Here is a 19,532-nt window from a genome sequence, read left to right as displayed (position 1 = left end):
CCTGTGTTTGAAAAGATGAAAAAGATATTACGTTAATTTAAACATAAAGTTTCACTCACATCCAAAAGGACTAGTACAACACAATTCTTGCCTCTCCCAAAATTTGTATTTGGTTCTGCTGGTCGTAACATAGCTAAATTGACTCTGCCTACACCTGTTCAATGTAAAGCTTTTGCTTCTCTGTAGGAATTCCTGGAAGAGTCAAAAACTCTCCTGTTAAAATTACCTCCTTCATTGGCAGCTTCTTTTGAAGCTTATCCAGTGATATAAAATACAATTTCCTTACTCTTCAGTTGTGCAGCAGAACGTATGTCTTTGCTGACTAAAATGAAAACTTTGTTCTTGATGTCAGGAAAAAGCTTCTTGTGTTCCCTCTGGAGGGATATTACCTGTGAAGTTCCAACACATGATATTGGCAGTACCCTGACTTCACAAATCTGTTCAAGAAAGTTCTTAGAAGTGTGTTCTGCTAGGTGCCTACCATGACTATAAAACCTCCTGCTAGCAAAGAAAAAGAAATTGCAATGAGTTGTAAATTACATTTCTCTAAACTTGCCACTTACAGCGGTTCACCATACTAAGAAACCATTCTTCAAACAGTAGAAGCAAGAATGCTTGGTTGTCTGTCCTTTCTTCCTCCCAGATCGTCTATCCCCTCCCAGTCCCATATATTTCAGGTTTTCAGATTCCCTTTGTACCTCAGACACTGAACTACTCCAAAGCTCCAGCATGTGACTGCGCTATCTGTTGAGCAAAGAGGACTGTGAACTGTGACTTATTTGAGGTTACACGTGTGCAGCTTGATCAGTTAGCCAACCAAACAGAAGTATTAACAGTTCAGCTTACAGTTCAGCTTTTCCCAAAGTGAGAAACAGTTAACTGATTAACCAGGATCAATCCTTGACCCAGCCACCAATTTTCACAGAACTTCTCTGAACCTCTTTTATTTCAAATTGCGAGGTGGCTGATCATTACCAGGAGTTGAAACACTATTATGAGAGATGGACTGAGGGTCTAATTAAGAGGCAGTCCACTCAGCCTTATGAAACCAGAATAAAAAGAGTTTGTTTCTTTCCAATATGCATGTAAACCAAATCAGCTGTGTGTACATTACCTTGCTATAATGTATATTTCAGACTCAGTTCCCTGGCTATACACACTGCTGCGGCCCTTGAGCATATTCTGTGGCATCACTAATGTAGGCTAATTGCTATGTGGGCTAGCACTCCTTTTTTTGTAGGGCATGCTTTTTAGGGGCCTGCAGTTTCACCTCGATGAGCTATTCCAGGGAACTTGGCAAGGCAGGCAAGGCTGGTGCTGACCTTATGCTGCAAATGCCCCTGCCCACCTCATCATGATCACTACTGCATGCCAGAAGTGTGGCCAACCAGTGCTGTGGTGTCAAGTCCCACAGGAGCAATCCTGCCAGAACGGAGCTACTAAAATAGCGCACCAGCTGCCGGGCAGGGTTTTTCTGCTAGTGCAAGGATATCCCTGAAGTATTCCCGCTGTAGGTTCCCCAGGCTGTCTGTAACAGTCGGGGGGGCAGGGGGCAGAATGCCACAGGCACCTGTAGGGGAAGCACATATGTGGACACAGATGTGAAACTGGTGTGGGAAGAATAATGTCATACGAACGATTTGGTGCTAGCCTGTCAGCCAGCCTGCTCTTCCTGTGGTTAAGTCAGGTTCCCAGTCCCCTTTAGAGGTATAATAGGGAGGATGAGTCCAGAAGGCCACTAGATGGTTTGCAATGAGTTAGGCTGGGTTGACTCTATTGGACCTTACAGTTCTCCATCCCCTTTCTTTTTAAACACGCTACAGGGCTATCTATCTCCTAGTGTCAGTGTTAGTGACGGCCACCCCAAAGTCCCTTGTACTGGAATTCTAATATTAAACTACCCACCTGCTGAACTGCCAGGGTAAGTTTAAAAAAAGAAAAAAATAAAAGGGTTGGAGAAGAGATGGCTTTCAGGTCTCAGGAAATCAGAAAATCTTGCAAGGGGTCCAGCTGCCCCGAAAAAAGAATCTGGGGTAATGCATCCATTTTCTTCCTCAGCTGCAGTCAGAAGGTCTGATTGTTCATTTATTCAGCCCAGATACGTTGGTGAAAAGACCTTAGCAAAAATGGCTTTAACCATCTCCAAATCAGCTCAGGAAATCCTGAGCTGGGCCAGATGCTTGTGTTTTGGCAGCACTTGCTGGGCAAGAACTGACCTGTAAGTACTACAGAATAGGTAGTTGGGTAGTTGTTCTTTACTACTGGTTTTCTCTCTGCAGGAACGTGTGTTGTCACATGTTGTTTTCCTAAGGTCAGTTCCAGGCTTTGTACATTGAGTAAATCTATGTCAACACAAAACGCACAGCTAGTACAGTAGTGTGCTACAGCTGTTGGAAACTCCTGCAGTCACACTGATTTGTTTAGGCTATGTTTACACAATGATGAACGGTAACTACAGATTGCCTAAACTTGTGGTCAAGTGTTTTCAGTGTCAATATATTTGGAGTGCATTTCTGAATAAATTAAATATAAGTGCCTAAATCTGCATTGTGGCTCTTAAACAGTGGTGGTTTGGCTTTCAAGATGCTAAGCATGTTGAACTACATTTGACTATCCACCATTGACTACTGGCAATGACATTACTAACGTTATTGTATGTAAATAGTATAGACCTCCTCCAGCTCACCTTTATCTGCACCAGTACTAATTGCGGAAGGTGGATACAGTTATATGATGTGTGGAAAAAAGTGGTTTATATTGGGGATGATGGAATATTGGCAGGCATTGGTAGCGTAATTGAAGATGAGGGGTGTTCTTTGCGTAAGTGCTGTGAAACCTGATTGTGAGTAGAGGAGGAAAAGGACTTCTACCACTGTTTCATTTGTTGCTGGGTTTTATGCATTTGCATTGGTAGTATTTCATAAATAGTATTTTAAACTGTTTTGCAAGAAATCTGTCATTCACAAGAAATCTGTCATTTTTTAAGTTGTAGAATGGACTGAGTAAAGGTGGCAAGTCTTGTAGACAATTGAAAGGTTTCATTCAGCAGCAGCTGTGTATGAAACTCACTATGCCAGTGGTTGCACAAAACCACTTGTCTGTTCTCTGTTAAGTGCATTGCCCATAAATTCTTTCCCTTCTGAAGAATAAAATTAACATAACTCCAGATAGCTAATATTTTTATATGTAGGGCCCATCAAGTTTATGAATGCACAGACTATCATGCTTATGAATGCACACATCATCGAGTTTATAAGCAGAGCACATAACAGTTATGCTCACAGCACATAAAGTTTATCTCTTGGTATATAAAACTCAGTTATGAAAAACAAAAGCTGAAAAATTACTTCAAACCCATTTTTTTTTACCCCTCCAACCTATATGTCATAGCAAGTCTTTTCACAATAAGCCTCAACTGAATTTTGTATGCATTGACAGAGGAGTTTTGTAAAGATATTTCTCAGGTATGTGAAATTGGACTGCTGTAGCCAAACTTCAGGCAGAATATAATTTAGAAGACCTCCAGTTAAAAATTGTAACAATGCTAAATGAAAAGCACATAGAAAATTCAAAGTGTCTAAAAACTAAATTGTGAATGCGCATATCAAAATCCCACTAACTTCAAAGAAAATCCCAAACATGTTAATTTTTAAGCTGTTCCCTTTAACACAACCCTATCTTTGCCGTAGCCAAGATGCATCTGTAATAGTATAAGCATATAAAACAATTATTGTAACATACTTACTCTGACTTTTTAAGTTTATTCTAGGTGCATCAGTATTGAATGTAAATCCTATATTTGATACCTAGAAGTCTGAATTAATAAATTTTCTGAAGAACTAGACTATATTAATTTAATAAAATACTAATTACATGGTACCAATTATATGCACAGGAGGCTAATAAAAAAACCTGCTCAAATTTACACAGGTACTTTATATCTGGAATGGACAAGAGTGTACAGTTTCCTATGTGAAATGGTACAGAACACTGTGTTACTTAGCTCTTCTGTTATACAATTACTAACTCTCCCTTCCTGGCACTTTAGTCCAAATATTACTCTTAATTGCTAGGTTAATGCCAGTGGCCACTGAAGAGGGCACACAACTCCCCAATACATTGAAAAGCCAGCTACCTTGATCAAAGGCTCAACTAGATGAAATAAGATGTCATATTTAAGTTTGTGCTATGGGAAGTTATTGACTTTTTATTAAATTAGGCAGAGTCCTAACACTACAAAACATCATAGGATGTATCTAAGATGTAAAGCAATGGCTGCTAGTACTAACCCAAGAAAGCACAGCAAGAGCAGTATTTATCAAAAGAAGCTTGGGGCCTTCTTTTGCTAAGGCTTAAACTCGTCTGTACCATTTGTCTCTGTCACCTCCCATATCCCAGAGTTCTTTTTTTGCCCCATTTGTAGCTATCCCCTTGCCAGCAGTAACCCTGCTCCTTGTCCTCTCACATTTGGTGAGATATGTGTCTCCTCTGGACCTCAGTAGCAGCGATGCTGAAAAGACAGAAGAGACATTCCTGGGAGCCCGCTGTAGTGCAGGTGCCCAGAACTCAGGTGCTATCACATGCTGGAGCAAGCAAGTATAATTAGCCTGCTTCTGTATTAATTGGAGAAGGAGGAACTTCAGGGAATTTAGCAAAGTTTCTACTGTGCATGGGCAACTGTGATTCTTTAGACATTCATAATTTTGCTTGGGAAGGATAAGGATGATTGTCTTCTCAAGCCCTGGGGCAAGAACCAAGTCCCAGTTTCAAAGAGATCCCAAAGCCAACGTTCAATAAGCCTGGCACTGAAAAAAATCAATTTATATACATGGTATGTAGTCACTGAGACCAGGCTCCCTTGTATGTGTGATGCAGAGCCATGTTCTACACATGGGGAATACACTGGGTGTCTTGGACATGCTGTACTTGCATGCACAGTGGTCAGAGCTTTGAGCACCCATAATAGAGATCTGGGGTAAACCTGAAAAAACCAGAAAACCTCTGACACCAGGGCAGCACCTATATTGATTAAAGCCTGGTTCCAGAGGACTGAGTTTTCAGTTAAAAGTCCAAGGGTTTAACAGAAAACTAAAAGAACCTATTTACTCCTAACTTCGTTCTGAGAAACAACTGAAACCTTTCTGGCCTTGCTTTGGGGGTTTTGGGGTGGTTTGTGTTTTTTTCTCAGTGTCCAGAGCATTCAGACTGAGACAAACATCCAACTAATCCCTGTTTGTTTTCCATTGTTTATAGGTTTGCCAAGCTTTAACTACTTTGAAGAAATTTTCTGTCCTGGGTGTTGCTTCAGGCAGGCGTGGGGTTTTTTTTCTTTTTCCTTCCTTTTCTTTTTTTTTTTTCTTTTTTTTTTTTTTTAAGGGGAAGGAATAGGAAGAATTTGGGATTACTTTGGAAAGAGTAATATTTTGGTTTGGGAAACTTACAAGCAAGTGCAAACCAACCATAAGTTTAAAAGGCTGAAAACAGCAGCAAAAATATTTCTAGCTTAGATTTTCACAAGAAAGAACTTCTTATTGTCTTTTTCTTGTTGCTTTTCAGGGCAGTGAAATCAGTCTGTAATAAACTATAGAAAATATCCTAACTCTCTGTCATTAATTTTTACCCAAACCCCAGACGGCCCTAAGCATCATCTACTTCTTAGCCAAAGAGACAACAATATACAATTTTTTTTACAGGCAACAGACAAGTGTCGCTGTACGAGTTCCCCAGAAGAAAAAAAAATGCATAAAAGTTACTTCTGGATTAGGGACATTTTCCAAGCATTTGTTGTTCTTTTTCCCAACACAGTATCATAAACTACAAAACCAGGGCATTCTGCAACAGCTTCCAGTTGTATCGCGAAATTCTGTCAGTGACTGCCACACTTAGTTCTGAGAGAAAAGGTGTTAAGTCACTGCTTCTTCATAGCCGGCAGAAGCACCTTATAGTTTTGATACGACTCCCAAAGTACACCTTCTTTTACATGTTTCATTTTGTGGTTATAGAAAGAAAAAAAGTATTTAAATAAAATTCAGCTATTTATAAATTAATTATATTCCCAGTCAAGTGTCAAGGTTTGTTGTCTGACACAGATTTTACATACCTGTGGTATACAGATCACAGTTAAGTTCTGGAGGTTATGTACTACTGATGGAGCTGTCAGCCCCTCCTAGCTGCTTAATCTGCTAAATACTGTCACCTTTCCAGTCCCCTACTTGGGTAGGAAAGACATGGGGGCCTAGACCTACCACCTCCAAAATGGCACAGCATTTGCAACAGACATGTCAATGGCAGAAGACTAGGTTATGAATAGCTAGAACCAAATAATCCTTTGAGGCCATTGCTAAGGGTGTAAGGTAACTTTGTGATGAAAGTAATCAGTACTACAGCAGCTTGATATTCCTATAGCATTATAAACGATTTTATCTATATATCATCTAGAATGAGTAGTAGGTTTTACTGCACCAGTATAGGTATTTCAGTTTTAAATATCTGTAGCATCAAAATAATGATTTGATTTTCTTCAGACTTAAAATACTTTTCCTTTCCTTAATGGCACCACAAGCCAAATTTCATCTTTTGCATTATGATTGTGTGACATTTCAACTGGCAACTAACAGAAAATGTATTTTCTTCAGGCTATATAAGTAAAAACTAACTGATTTGGCTTAAGTTTCTATTAACTCTTGGGTTGAAACAAAGCACACAGAGCTCTAGTGAAGAAGGACTTTTTAAATTATGAAAAAGGGAGATTATTAAAGGATACTCAACTACAGTCTTAGCTTATACAGTTCAATGCAGCAAGCATTATAATCTGGTGAATGTGCAGACCACTGAGGCTGGAAGAGCATCTTTGATACAGTCTGTTTTCAGGTTACCTTTATGAAAATGAATAAAAAGGTTTTAATTCAGGCTGCATTGAAGTATTATGCCATATTCTACCACACATCTAAAAGGAGAGAAGTTCTGAGTATACAACCACAAAGAGAAGAAATTGCATTTTCTTCTTCCCATCTGACAGTCACTCTCCCTCTTGCATTACTACTTCCTACATTTGCACTCTTGTCTTTTCTGTTTCTCACAATGGCAGTGGCCACCTGAAAAAACAAAATGTTCTGGAGAGTTCATGGAGATTTTCCTTTTATTTTTGGAGAAGGATTTTGAGGTGGCCTCTTCTCCTACAGGGAGGTAGCCTTTCTTCCACCATGTGGTCTTTCTTTCATTTCTTGCTTTCTAAGTTAATTCTCTCCCTCTGCTCAGTGATATGTCTTTGTAGCTAGCAGCTGTCCCATTCGTCACCAGCAGAACCCTCAGACACCAGCATGCCTTGCCTGCAGAGGGGTGATACTGGGTATTTGCACACAGGTGACCTACTTCACTGCCTAACTGGTTTTGACACTATTTTCCAGCTATATGGATTAAGATTTTTTTCTTCCCAAAGTCATTGGTTTTTCTCCTGACCTTTCATGACTCTGAATCATGTCACAATGCTAAACCTCATGGCCTCTTAGTCTTCTCTTTTATATAGTATTTGCATGAAGAACTGCTATATTGGGAACTTAAAACTCACCTAGTTTGGTATCTAGTTTCCAGCAGCAGCCAACAGAGGATGCCCAAGGAAAAGCCTGTGAACAAGGTAAGCGTGTTGTCCCCAGGCACTCCCAGTGTCCAGTAATCTGTGGTTTGGAGGCTTCTGCAATGTGGACAGTGGGTGATGTTTTCTTATTTAACAGCCCTTATATTTAATGGACTTTTCTTCTGTTAATTTGGTTGGTTGGGTTTATCTCCCAAACCTTTAGCATCTTGCAGCAAAAATTTCCACAGCTCAACATCATGTAGAGAATACACCTTTTTTGTTTTGAACATGCTTCCTGCCAGCTTCATAAATGTTCTTAGTACTGATACTGGAAAAAGACAGTAATAGTGTCTCCATCTTCATCTTTTCTCTGCCACTGGTGATTTTGTAGACCTCTGTCATATCTTCCATCAGTCATCTGTTTTTCAGAGTTAAGAGCCTGTGGGTATAGCTCATACAGAACTGTTTGGTTTCTTTGGTTATCCTTATGAAACCTTTTCTGAATCACTCCCAGTTCTATTATGCCCTTTTTGAGATGTGAAGAAAAGAACTGTACATACTACTCGATATGCAGAGAACTATGGATTGATACTGGGCTGGATGTGTTACAGTGTTCTTTGTTTTATTCTCTGTTCCAGCCCTAGTAATTCCAAATATTTGATTTGTTTTTCTAAGTAAAAGGGAACATTGTGGTGATATTTTCACAGAAATATTAATCAGAACCCAAAGATCTCATTTGTGAGTAGAAAACCAGATTACAGCTCATCCTTGTATATATTTTTCCCCATGTGCACTATTTTACACAACTACAACAAATTGTATCTGCCATTTTATTATCCAGTCACTCAGTCTCGTAAGGTCTTTCTTCAGTTCTTCACAGTCAGCCCATTAACTGCATCACAATTTGTCCTCTACCTTTCCTTTACCTGAATAGCTTAATATCATTAGCAATCTGTGATATCTCACTGCTCACCCTCTTTTTCCAGATCATTTATGAATACATTAAGCAGCACAAGTCACAGCACAGGTCCCTACAGACTCCTCTTGTGATCTCCCTCTTCTGTGAAAACTGACCTTTTATTTCTGTTTTACTTCTGTTTCCTGTCATTTAGACTTTTTTTTTTTTTTTTTTTTAATTATGCTTTGTCAAGGAACCTCATTGCCCCTGGAAATCCCAGTAAGCCTTACACATTAGATTGTCCTCATATATGGTGACATCACCAAAGAATTATAGATCTGCAATAGTTGATATAATACAACAAAAGCTATGTTCCCTTCCTCAGGATGTCACATTTATGTATGTCCAGTCATTCTGCTCTGTAGGACATGTATTACTTATTTGCTCAGCATGGACAGCTAAAGGGGCTCACTCTTGTGTAGTTGCCTGGGTCTTCATATTTGCCTTCCCCACCTGGTTGGCAGAGGAAAGGCTACACACTTCAGCTTTTTGACACCTGAGTTCTCTTAGAACTCCTGGATGGAGGGCACCTGGTCCCCATGATATCAGTCTTGCTTAATTTGTTTATTTTCTAACCTTTTCTGCCCTGCACTTACATATGAGATAAATCTGCTAAATTCCCCATAATGCAAAGTTCTGGCACGGACTTCTCTAAGCTGTTGCACCACAAACACAGATGTAAGAACATGAAGGTAGTCTTCCATGGTCTTGCTTTTTCTGAGTGTATGTTTTACATTTTGATGGTCTACAGGCCCTACCCACTCTGTAACAAGCCTCCTGTTCCTGATATTTAGAGAAAAGGACTTGTTTTATGGCTGGGGTTGTTTTTCTATGCCTTTGCAAGTCATTCCTCAAGCTCAGTTGTGATCTGCCTTATTGTATTTATGTAACATAATTTATGAACTCATCTGTTTTCTGCAATTCCAACACAGTTTCCAAAGGATACCTTCTTGCTTCTAATAATTGCCCTTACCTTGTTGTTTAGGTATGCTGGCTTCCTCTTCTTCTATGTATGTCTTTAAAATGTTTGGAGAAGCTGGAGTAGTCCATTATTAGCAAGAGGATGAAAACTAGGTTTCTCTTGAACACCAGATAATAGTCCTAAATTTACCAGAATTTACCGTGCAGAAGAGTTACTTTGCATCTTCCTGTCAACATACATTTTCTTCTCCACAACGAAAGGATTCTTTCTCCTCTGACGTTCTTAGTCAGTGCCAAGTCCTGCTCAACCAGCAGCTGAGGATCTGTCGCTGCAATGCTGAGAGTTCTAAAACTGAAAATGAGCATGGTTTTTAAGAAGCATCTTACACATATACATGCTTTACTGCCTTTGAAAATTATTAGATAACTTTACTGTGTACATGTGTATGTGTCTATATGAAAGTTTAAAACAATTTTCATACTGTCCCTTCCCCCATTTAAAATACTGCCATCCAAATGTACAGAAAAGTACATCATTAAAAATGTGTAGTGTCACTCAACCTTTTGTGACGGTATCTCATTGCCACCATATCTAAAATACGCCAAAGGAAAAAACTGTTTTAGGGACCAAGTTACATAGTTTCATGTGACAAGAAGTAAACCAAAAATGATCTGTGTACTATCTATCTCAGTTAGGTCCACAGGCCAACAGTCAGAATAGTAAGGTTGTAAATATCTCATCAATAACATACCTTCAATTGCATGCCCATTTACATACTCATTACAACTAGCAGAAAGAAACATCAGTGGATAAAAACTAATGCATAAATTGTAATTTTAGACTTGGAGTTTTAAAAGCTATTTATGTCACATTAAAGTGTAAACACCTGAGGGTATTGATATCGGTTACTGATATATTTTTTTTCCAGTCCCAAATCAATATCTTAAAAAATTAAATTTAAAAAGTTCTGTTACATTCAAGTCTCCTTTCAGGCCGCTACAAAACTTAGCTATGCAAAGCATGTTGATTATAAAAGCCGGTGTAAAATGTGAGGTTTATATTGCATTATGAGTAAGCACATATGCTGTTTCCTGGGAACACACAGCAGTTTCTGCTCCTCTGACCTAAGTACTGGGCTTAATAACCAAAGGAATAAAAAAATCATTAAGTAAGATCAAACTAGTGAGTTAATTGACTCAAGAGTTTGCTATCTACATAAGACTTGTCATAAAAAAAAAATCATGGAGAGTTATGAAACATCCAGCTCCCAGATAAATTTTGGGCAACACTTTTTTTTGTTTAATATGACTGTGGATGTTTTCAGTATCTATATAAATATCAAATTACTTTTCAAGCCCTATCAGCATTCAAAGAGTTAGTGAATCTTACACATTAATTATGTGTGATTATTTTAATATTATTTTAACTTTTTTTTTTTTTAACACTGCCTACTGCTGCTGTAGGAATATGCAAGTTTCAGTAGGAGTGTGCAACTTACTTTTTACTGGTTTTGTTCTACATACTGGTATCTTACTTGTATCATACTTTTATTCTACATACTTATATCACGCCATAGGTTATCTGGCACTTACAAAACAATTCCTTTATATCAATGAGTTCTCACACAGAAGTCTGTGAATTTTACTATTTTGTTAAGAATTTCTTTTTCCACAAAATTTTTAAGATCAACTTGCACATCATCATACAGAATCTCACAACACGCAGTATCAACCTTTTGCACTAGGAAAAATTACCATTTATTTTTATAGGTTTTTTCTGATGCTAAAGTACTTCTTATTCAGGATAAGGCCTTGCCTGTCACTATTTTCTTGTCCTACCAGACTCTCAATTTTTTTTTTTTTTATGTCTAAATCACTTCTTTTGTTTTATCCAGTGTTGGTTGTAGCCCCCTACATGTTTCATGACATTATTTTCCATATATGCTAATTCTTTTGAGAGGGAAGTAAAGATCAATTTTCAGTCAGTTCAAGCCCTTTTTAAACCATCTAATGACATTTACTTGGAGGTACTTCCCTTAAAAATCCTGCGTTTTTGCTGGAAAATGGGTTAGTACATTCTTAAATAGCTTCAAAATACCTTGACCAATATTATCTGGTTTGCGGGTTTATCTGCATTTAGTATCTTCTCTTCCTATCACCATTTCCTGCTTTTTCAATACCTCAGCTTCCAGCACTGCTTTGTTGACAGGCACACACAAAATTAGGTGTCTACATTTCCTGTGACACAGCAGTTTGCAGTGCTTTTAACCTCTTTAGAGGAGTCCTTATCCTACTGCCACTGAAGTTAACACAAAAAGCTCTGTAGGTTTCAATAGCACAGAATCTAGTCCTTGTTTTTTACCTTCTAGTGGCTGAATATGGTTAACATGGACAAAAGTATTAACATGGACAAATAATGTACATCTGCATTCTACTGCTCTATTTATGGCTTTTGTTTCCAAGTCTTTGTGCATTTACTTTTATTGTACCTCTCTTAATTTTAACATGAGATACTATCTGGCTTTCTTTAGACCTTCTGTATGGACTTTTCCTCAGGTTAGTTTCATCTTGACTAGCTTTTTCGATCTTGACATTTAAACAAATAGGTGTATTTTTTTGTCTTCTGTAGCCTTTTCTTATTTATATATGCATAGTTCTTTTAAGTGTGATATACTTTAAAAGGAGAAGTTTTAACGAAAAAGAAATTTCCGTGCAATGCAAAATGTTTTGGAAAACATTGATAAGATTTAATGTGTGTATATATAGCCCCTATATGTGGTACAGAGATTTTAATTTCTTTTTATTATCTTCCTCATTTCTGAGGCATTCAGAAAAACTGCCGCTTACATGTTACAATGCTGTGATTGGTAAGATTCCTCCGCCAAAGATAATTCCAGTACGCTTGCTATTGTTTAGTGTATCAGTTACAGTTATTTCTTCAGTGAACTCCTTTGTGTTACTTAGAAGTCAAGAACAGCCTTTCCCCTCAGGTGCTCTGAAAAACAATTTTCAATTTATCAAACATATGCTTATACAAACCATGTAGTACTCTAAAAACTGTCCAATACATGAACAATATTTGAAATTATTATTTTATTAGACTTAATCACCTCTGATCTCTTTCAGTATTACATACTCCATATTCCTCTGATGGCAAGTAGTGAACTTTCAAGTACATTTCTATTGTCGTGACTTTGTACTACCTGTACAACTTCTCCCATTGAATTCCTTAAGTATACATACCACTGTTCTCTAAGCAAATATTTCAAAACTATTAAAAAAAGCAGGAAAAAAAGTATGTTTCAGCTTCCCTATGGACATTTACCCAATTTGCATAGGCTAAATTTTGCTTATTCCAAACCATTAATGCTATCATTCTATACCAATTAATGCATACATTTCAGCTCTGGGTTGAGGCAAATTTCATAGAAGCCTGATTATTCTGAACAATTTAAACTTATTTGTTAAAATAATGTCCCAAAGGAGATGAGTTACATGTATAAAACAAATGTACATATCATTCATAGAATCATAGAACCATGGAAAGGTTTGGGCTGGAAGGGACCTTACAGATCAACTGGTTCCAACCCCGCTGCCATGGGCAGGGACACCTGCCACCAGACCAGGTTGCTCCAAGCCCCATCCAGCCTGGTCTTGGACACCTCCAGGGATGGGGCACCCACAGCTTCTCTGGGAAACCTGTTCCACTGTTTCACCACCGTCACAGTAAAGAATTTCTTCCTAATACCTAATCTAAATCTACCCTCTTTCAGTTTAAAGCCATTACCCCTTGTCCTATCACAACAGGCCCTTGTATAAAGTCCCTCTCAAGCTTTCTTGTAGGCCCCTTTAGGCACTGGAAGGCTGCTATAAGGTCTCCTTGGAGCCTTCTCTTCTCCAGGCTGAACAACCCCAACTCTCTCAGCCTGTCTTCACAGGAGAGCTGCTCCAGCCCTCCGAGCATCTTCATGTCCCTCCTCTGGACTGGCTCCAACAGTTCTGTGTCCCTGTGTTAGGAGCCCCAGAGCTGAACACAGTACTCCAGGTGGGATCTCATGAGAGTAGAGCAGAGGAGGAGAACCACCTGCCTTGACTTGCTAGCCACGCTTCTTTTGATTCACCCCAAGACACGGTTGGCTTTCTGGGCTGCAGACGCATGTTGCCAGGTCATGTTGAGCTTCTTGCCAACCAACAAACACTCCCAAGTCTTTCTCCTCAGGGTTGCTCTCAATCCCTTCTCCACCCAGCCTGCATTTGTGCTTGGTATTGCCCTGACCCATGTGCAGGTCCTTGCACTTGGCCTTGTTGAACTTCATGAGGTTTGCTTAGGTGCACCTCTCACTCAAGCTGTCATGGTCTCTCTGTATGGCATCCTTTCCCGCCAGCATGTCAACCACACCACACAGCTTGGTGTTGTCAGCAAAGTTGCTAAGGGTGCACTTGATTCCAACTGTCCGTGCTGCCCACAAAGATGTTAAACAGTGCCAGTCCCAATATTGATCCCTGAGGAACGGCACTTGTTACTGGTCTCCATTTGGATATCAAGCTGTTGACCACAACTGTTTGAGACCAACCATCCAGCCAATTCCTTATCCACTGAATGGTCTATCCATCAAATCTATGTCTCTCCAGCTTAGAGACAAGGATGTCATGTGGGACAGCATCAAATGCTTTGCACAAGTCCAGGTAGATGATGTCAGTTTCTCTCCCCTTATCCACCAATGCAGTAACCCTGTCATAAGCAGCCACCAAAATTGTCAGGCATGATTTACCCTTAGTGAAGCCTTGTTGGCTGTCACCAATCACCTCCTGATTTTCCATGTGCCTTAGTATAGTTTCGAGAAGGATCTGCTCCATGATCTTGCCGGGCACAGAGGTGAGACTGACGAGCCTGTAGTTCCCTGGGTCTTCCTTTTTTCTCTTTTAAAAATGGGCGTATGTTTCCCCTTTTCCAGTCAATGGGAACTTCACCGGACTGCGACGACCTGTCAAATATAATAGTGACTTAGCCACTTAATCCACCAGTTCCCTCTGGACCCATGGATGCATCTGATCAGGTCTCATGGGCTTGTGCATCTTCAGGTTCCTTAGATGGTCTCAGACCTGATCTTCTCCTTCAGTGGGCAGTTCTTCATTCTCCCACTCCCTGCCTTGCCTTCTGCGACACGGGCGGTGTGGCTGAAGCACTGGCTGGTGAAGACAGAGGCAAAAAAAGTCATTGAGTATCCCAGCCTCCTCCACATCTCAGGTAACCAGGTCTCCCATTTCTTTCCAGAGTGGGCCCACATTTTCCACTAGTCTTCCTTATTCTACTGAAGTTAATACAATTTTTTCATTTGGCTGCAGTTTAGGTTCATCTGTTACCAGTGTTGTTCTAGTTCAGTTCTGGTTCAGGCTCAGCAAAACTTGAAAACAATGACTGAAGTTCAAAGTCAAGTTTGGGTTTGGTTAACTACAAAGTTAGAACTGCATGCAAGGTGAATTCAAGCAAAATATGTACCCTTTTAGTTTAGGTCTTTGTCATAAACTCCGGAATAAAAAGAATATATTTATTTAATGTTATTCTTACAGCTGAATGCAGCATTGCATGAACCAACAACAGTAACATAAATTAAGTAATAAAGAGCTGTCATATCAAAGTAGCTACTATGTTTCTAAATTAATTCAGATCTTCTAAATAAAACTGTGTTTAAAAAAACCAAACTAACTAAAAAAAAAACACCAAACAAACAGGAAAAAAAGGAGGAATAAAAGAACTGCTTTAAGGGAGAGAGATGTTCACTATGGTTTTGTCATTAAAATACATATACAGAGAGAGCATCTGAGGACTGCAGAGTAACTCTAATGTTGTAATTACCTAACCTGTGATCTTCCAACTCTGTGATCTAACTAGCACCTCCAAATTCCTAAAAGCTGAAGAAAGCAATGAAAATGCCTCCCAAATCCTGCTACATGCCATAGTAGTGATACACACTACTGCATGTATCACACATACACACAATCTGTTTGGAGTATTTTAACCCCCATCACAGACCACTGCTGCTTAAATTGCCTCAGAGGGATACAGGCTGTTGCACGTGCCTGGGCCTGCCCCCAGAGGAAGTAAGCCCCACGTTTTGTCACAAGTGCTGCAGGTAGTGGCTGTCAGCTGAGGTGTGACGAGTGAGCTGCCCAGTCTGTGGGCACCAGTCGTTCCCTAAGAAGCCCCTTAGCTACCCACTTTTCCCTTTTCATTGCTTCTGCGCTTCCATCCCGGAGTCTGGCTGGGGCACAGGAAACACAGTTGCAATTTTGTGAAGGACCTCCCGTTGGCCAAATGAAGCCTAAAATTTTCAGTCTCACCATTTGTCCAAATGTGGAGTGGATTTTTCAAGTGGACAGAAGCAGCACGCTCCTGACAATGACAGGACTCAGTGCCAAGATTCAAGCCTTTGCTCTGAAGCTTGAACTGTTTAACTGGTTTTGCTGAAATCTTCCAAAATAATTCTGTATGAGGTGGATACTCAGTAAAGAAAATTTGTAACTTGAATCAATCAAAATAAATCAGTTCCTATGAATGGTTCTAGTTAGGTCTGTAGCTAGTACCATGCCAGAAACAAATAATACAAGAGATGATCACTTGGTGACTCATGATTTTCCCCTCAGAAAGTTGGATTTGACTCTGATAAACCGTTTACATATATATATTATCTTGTGATAAAAGTGGTTAAAAGGGGAAGGGATGATCACAGGAAAGTAACAGTAAATATCAGTGTCAGATTTTGGCAAGCTTGAATTGAAGAGATGAGGTTGGTATTTGACTTGGGCATCTCTAATCATTGTAACTAGTATCAGCTCAGTCCAGACATTTAGAAACACTTATGGCCACATCTGCAAATCTCTTTTATTTTAGCCAACAGCCTCACTAGTCCACCAGAACATACCTTGCATCAGAGGTCATGGTCATGAAAGAGGTATCCAATGCTGGCAAAAAGAACTGCACTAAGTGTTGAACTGTCAATACAGAGACTGTATTTGGACACCAGGCTCATTGGGAGCCAGGGTGCTCCTGAGCAGTTTGTTTGTGATGATCCGTGTTGCTAGGCAGATGGGCAGCTACAGCTTGTACCAACAGGAGCTTTTTCTGGACGCAAGACTTCAGTTCCTAGAAATGAGTAACTGAAGTACCTTTAAAGAAGTTTCCTAAGAATGATAAACACTTGATTGTGAAAGTAATGGCAGAAAAATCTACATACTCAGAAGGCAACTACACTGTCTAGGCAATAAGTTTTGTCTTTCATGTGCTCCATCGTTGGGATAAAAAATAAAAATGAAAAAAAATCCCTCTTTACCTCCCTCACAGTAACTAGTAACTAGCTATATGAGGCATGGTACTAATATTCAGTAATCAAAGTTAGATGCTCCTCTCTCTTTACACTGACCACTTTTATTCTCTCTTCTCTGAAACAACACTCTGCAGAATGTGGAATAACTTAGATATCTCACTTCTTTTCCCAAAACAAAAGATGTTCCTCATTACAAAAGCGTGTTTGCCAAGCTTTCTGTAAGCACTCAAGCAGGAAGAGGACACAGTGATGAGGTGGTCTTTAGTACTGAAGCACGTGTAGGGGAGAGGAGGAATAGGACAGAACCATCTTCTCGGCTTCAAGTAGCTGAGAGGACTGGATGCAGACTTGGAGTGCTGTCAACCATGTGTGTAAGCTGTGAGTGCTTCCCTCCTGTCACTTCCAGAGTCCCTTTACGCTCAGGAACAGTCTCTCTGCATGCTGTTGCTAGGACATGGTACTCCCACCATTGACAGGGGCTGTATTTATTTTAACTACGTGAAACTTAAGAAAATGTATCTTTAGATTGCTACCTCTCAATACTGATCTTAAAAAAACGCAGTTATTTATACTAGGCAATAAAATTAAAATACAGAGAACTTTAGAGTCCTTGAAAGGCTTATTCATTCTCTAATTTCTTCTAGACACATTTGCATTAGCTGTTTTAATGGAGGACAGTAATAAAAATGCTCAGAAACTAGTCTTCAAGCTCTGGTAAGGAGAACCAGCTCTAGCAATCAGGCTCCAAAGACCCATAATGCCACAAATGAACACTTCCCTGAGTGTCCGTCTTGGACCATCTAAAGATTTCTTGGAAGACAGCATTCCACAGACAAATCTGTCTTGATCCTTCAGCTGTGCACTTTATGCACATCTGTTACAGCAGAGCCAGCTTACAGTAGCTGCACAGTCCACTTCCAAATTTTTTTGTTCAGGCTTTCAGTGGTTATTTTGATTGCTTATACTCAAAAACCAATGATCTATCCAAATCCTGTTCCCCCACCAAGTTATAGTTTAAGAGCGAGTTAAAGAACTCCCACCTTTTAAAACGAGGCAAGAATGGTGTTGCTAGATTCTGAAGCTGGCTTGTGTTTCTAACATCTCCATGAAATGGCTGCCCTCACTTTTTAACACGCTAAGAATAATGATTTTAGAAAAGCATTAACAATCGTAACTAGATTCACGGTTTATAGCTTTCCTTTGGAACTTGAGATACTGCTGATGGGCAGTATCTGGTCCCACTGAAATCACAAGAATTACGGATGTGTAGTCCACATCTCTAAGAAATTGAAGCATTTCTCTCGGTACTAGAACATGACCATGCATGTTACCACCACTTCACCTACAGCTTTTTCCACATCAGGTATTTATTTCTTTGCTTCAGGTTTTTAAGACAGATTTTCTCACTATGTGTTTTACAAGACAGTGCCTTCTTAAGCTTATCAAAGCAGTGGCAGACAACTTTGAGAAGAGGCTGGCATGTACACTGAAATTCAGTATGCTGAATCATACGGGTAATTATAACAGAGACAAGTTTCGTCCTCATACATATAGAGGCTCTTACGACCATAGGCCACGCGTAAGGCTAATCCCCTTCAGCGCGGACAGAAGTGTAAATTTAAAGACCGCTAGGCCTCTCCTTATCGCCCAACGCTACTGCACCGGCCAGAACAGGGCCCCCGGCCAGAGGGGCCGCGGCCGCCGCTTGCGGGGCCCCGTCCCGCCCCGTCCCGTCGCGCGGCCCGAGGCCAGCGCCGCGGCCCGCACCGAGCCGCCTGACCGGCCCCCGGCGCCCGCGCGCCCGCGCCGAGAGGCGCCAACCCCCGCCCGCGGCGCCCCCAGGCGCGGCCAGTCCCCCTCGGCGCCCCGCCCCGCCCCGCCCCGCCCACTGGCGCACGGCGCGCGCCTGCGCACGCGCGAGGGCCTGTCCCCGAGCCCGGCCGTTACGGCCGAGCAGCCCTGCGCATGCGCCGCCTCCCCGCGGGCGCCGCCTCCCCGTCCCACGGGGCCAGGCGGCGCCCCCCGCCCGCGGCGGGCCCTGCCGGGCCTCCGGGCACGCCGGGAGCTGTAGTCCCCGGGGCGCGCCGCGTCACACGCGTCCGGGCCTTGGGGCCTCCGCCCGGCAGGAAGCCCGCTCCCCTCGTTGCTATGACCACCGGGAAGCGGGCGGAGCCGAGCGGGAAGCGGCGTCACCTGCCGAGAAGTGACGCCAGCGGGGCCCCGGATGTCGGTGGGGCAGGGCACGCGCACCGCCACGCCCGCCGGCGGAAGCGCGTGGCCGGGGCAGAGCTGCCTCCCTGCGGGCCGGGCCACGTGACAGCCGCGGTCACGTGGCAGCGCGCGGCCGGCAGCCGCGATGGGCACCGCGCTAGACATCAAGATCAAGCGGGCCAACAAGGTCTACCGCTGCGGGGTGAGTGCGGGCCCCGCGGGGCCGCTCTGCCCGCCCGGCGCCGGGCCCTGCCGGCCGCCCCGCACCGAGCCGGCCGCCCTGAGGCACCGGGGCGCGCCCTCGGGCGGAGGAACGACCCGCTCCCTGCGGCCTCCGCCCCGGCAGCGGCGGCTCCGCTTCGCGCCCTTCCCTGCCCCGCCCAGCGCTTCCCCTCGCCGCCCTCCCCGTGTCTCCCGCTTCGGTCCCCGCCGAGGCAGCCGCGGGTCCCCGTCGGCCTTGGGGCGCTCGGCCCGCTGTTGGTCCCCCCGGCCCTAGCTGGGGGGCGGTGCCGCGGGGTCCCGCCGGGGGACGGAGGGGGGCGAG

At 42.0% G+C, this 19,532-nt stretch overlaps 1 protein-coding gene and 1 long non-coding RNA gene across 3 annotated transcripts in view; one reads left to right on the top strand and one right to left on the bottom strand.

Annotated features, from left to right (window-relative positions):
* Positions 1-7,701: 7,701 nt before the first annotated feature.
* The window catches only part of LOC129735449 (uncharacterized), a 17,568-nt gene continuing 5,737 nt past the window's right edge, over positions 7,702-19,532 (bottom strand). Inside the window, exons 2-3 of the long non-coding RNA XR_008731103.1 lie at positions 12,300-12,447; positions 7,702-9,804 (exon numbers count right to left, since the gene is read on the bottom strand). This is a non-coding gene — a long non-coding RNA (uncharacterized LOC129735449). The remainder of the gene's footprint in view (positions 9,805-12,299; positions 12,448-19,532) is intronic.
* The window catches only part of VPS26C (VPS26 endosomal protein sorting factor C), a 23,957-nt gene continuing 23,173 nt past the window's right edge, over positions 18,749-19,532 (top strand). Inside the window, exon 1 of one of the 2 annotated variants that reach the window (XM_055703242.1) lies at positions 18,749-19,190. In XM_055703242.1, the coding sequence (XP_055559217.1) occupies positions 19,134-19,190 (57 nt within the window). In that variant the 5' untranslated portion in view covers positions 18,749-19,133. The remainder of the gene's footprint in view (positions 19,191-19,532) is intronic. The other variant, XM_055703244.1, reaches the window with a different exon arrangement.

This window comes from Falco cherrug, chromosome 2 (assembly GCF_023634085.1).
Source record: "Falco cherrug isolate bFalChe1 chromosome 2, bFalChe1.pri, whole genome shotgun sequence".
In the NCBI taxonomy this organism is placed as follows: domain Eukaryota; kingdom Metazoa; phylum Chordata; class Aves; order Falconiformes; family Falconidae; genus Falco; species Falco cherrug.
Note: the sequence above shows the minus strand (reverse complement) of the source record. Positions and strands in the feature narration are given on the sequence as shown.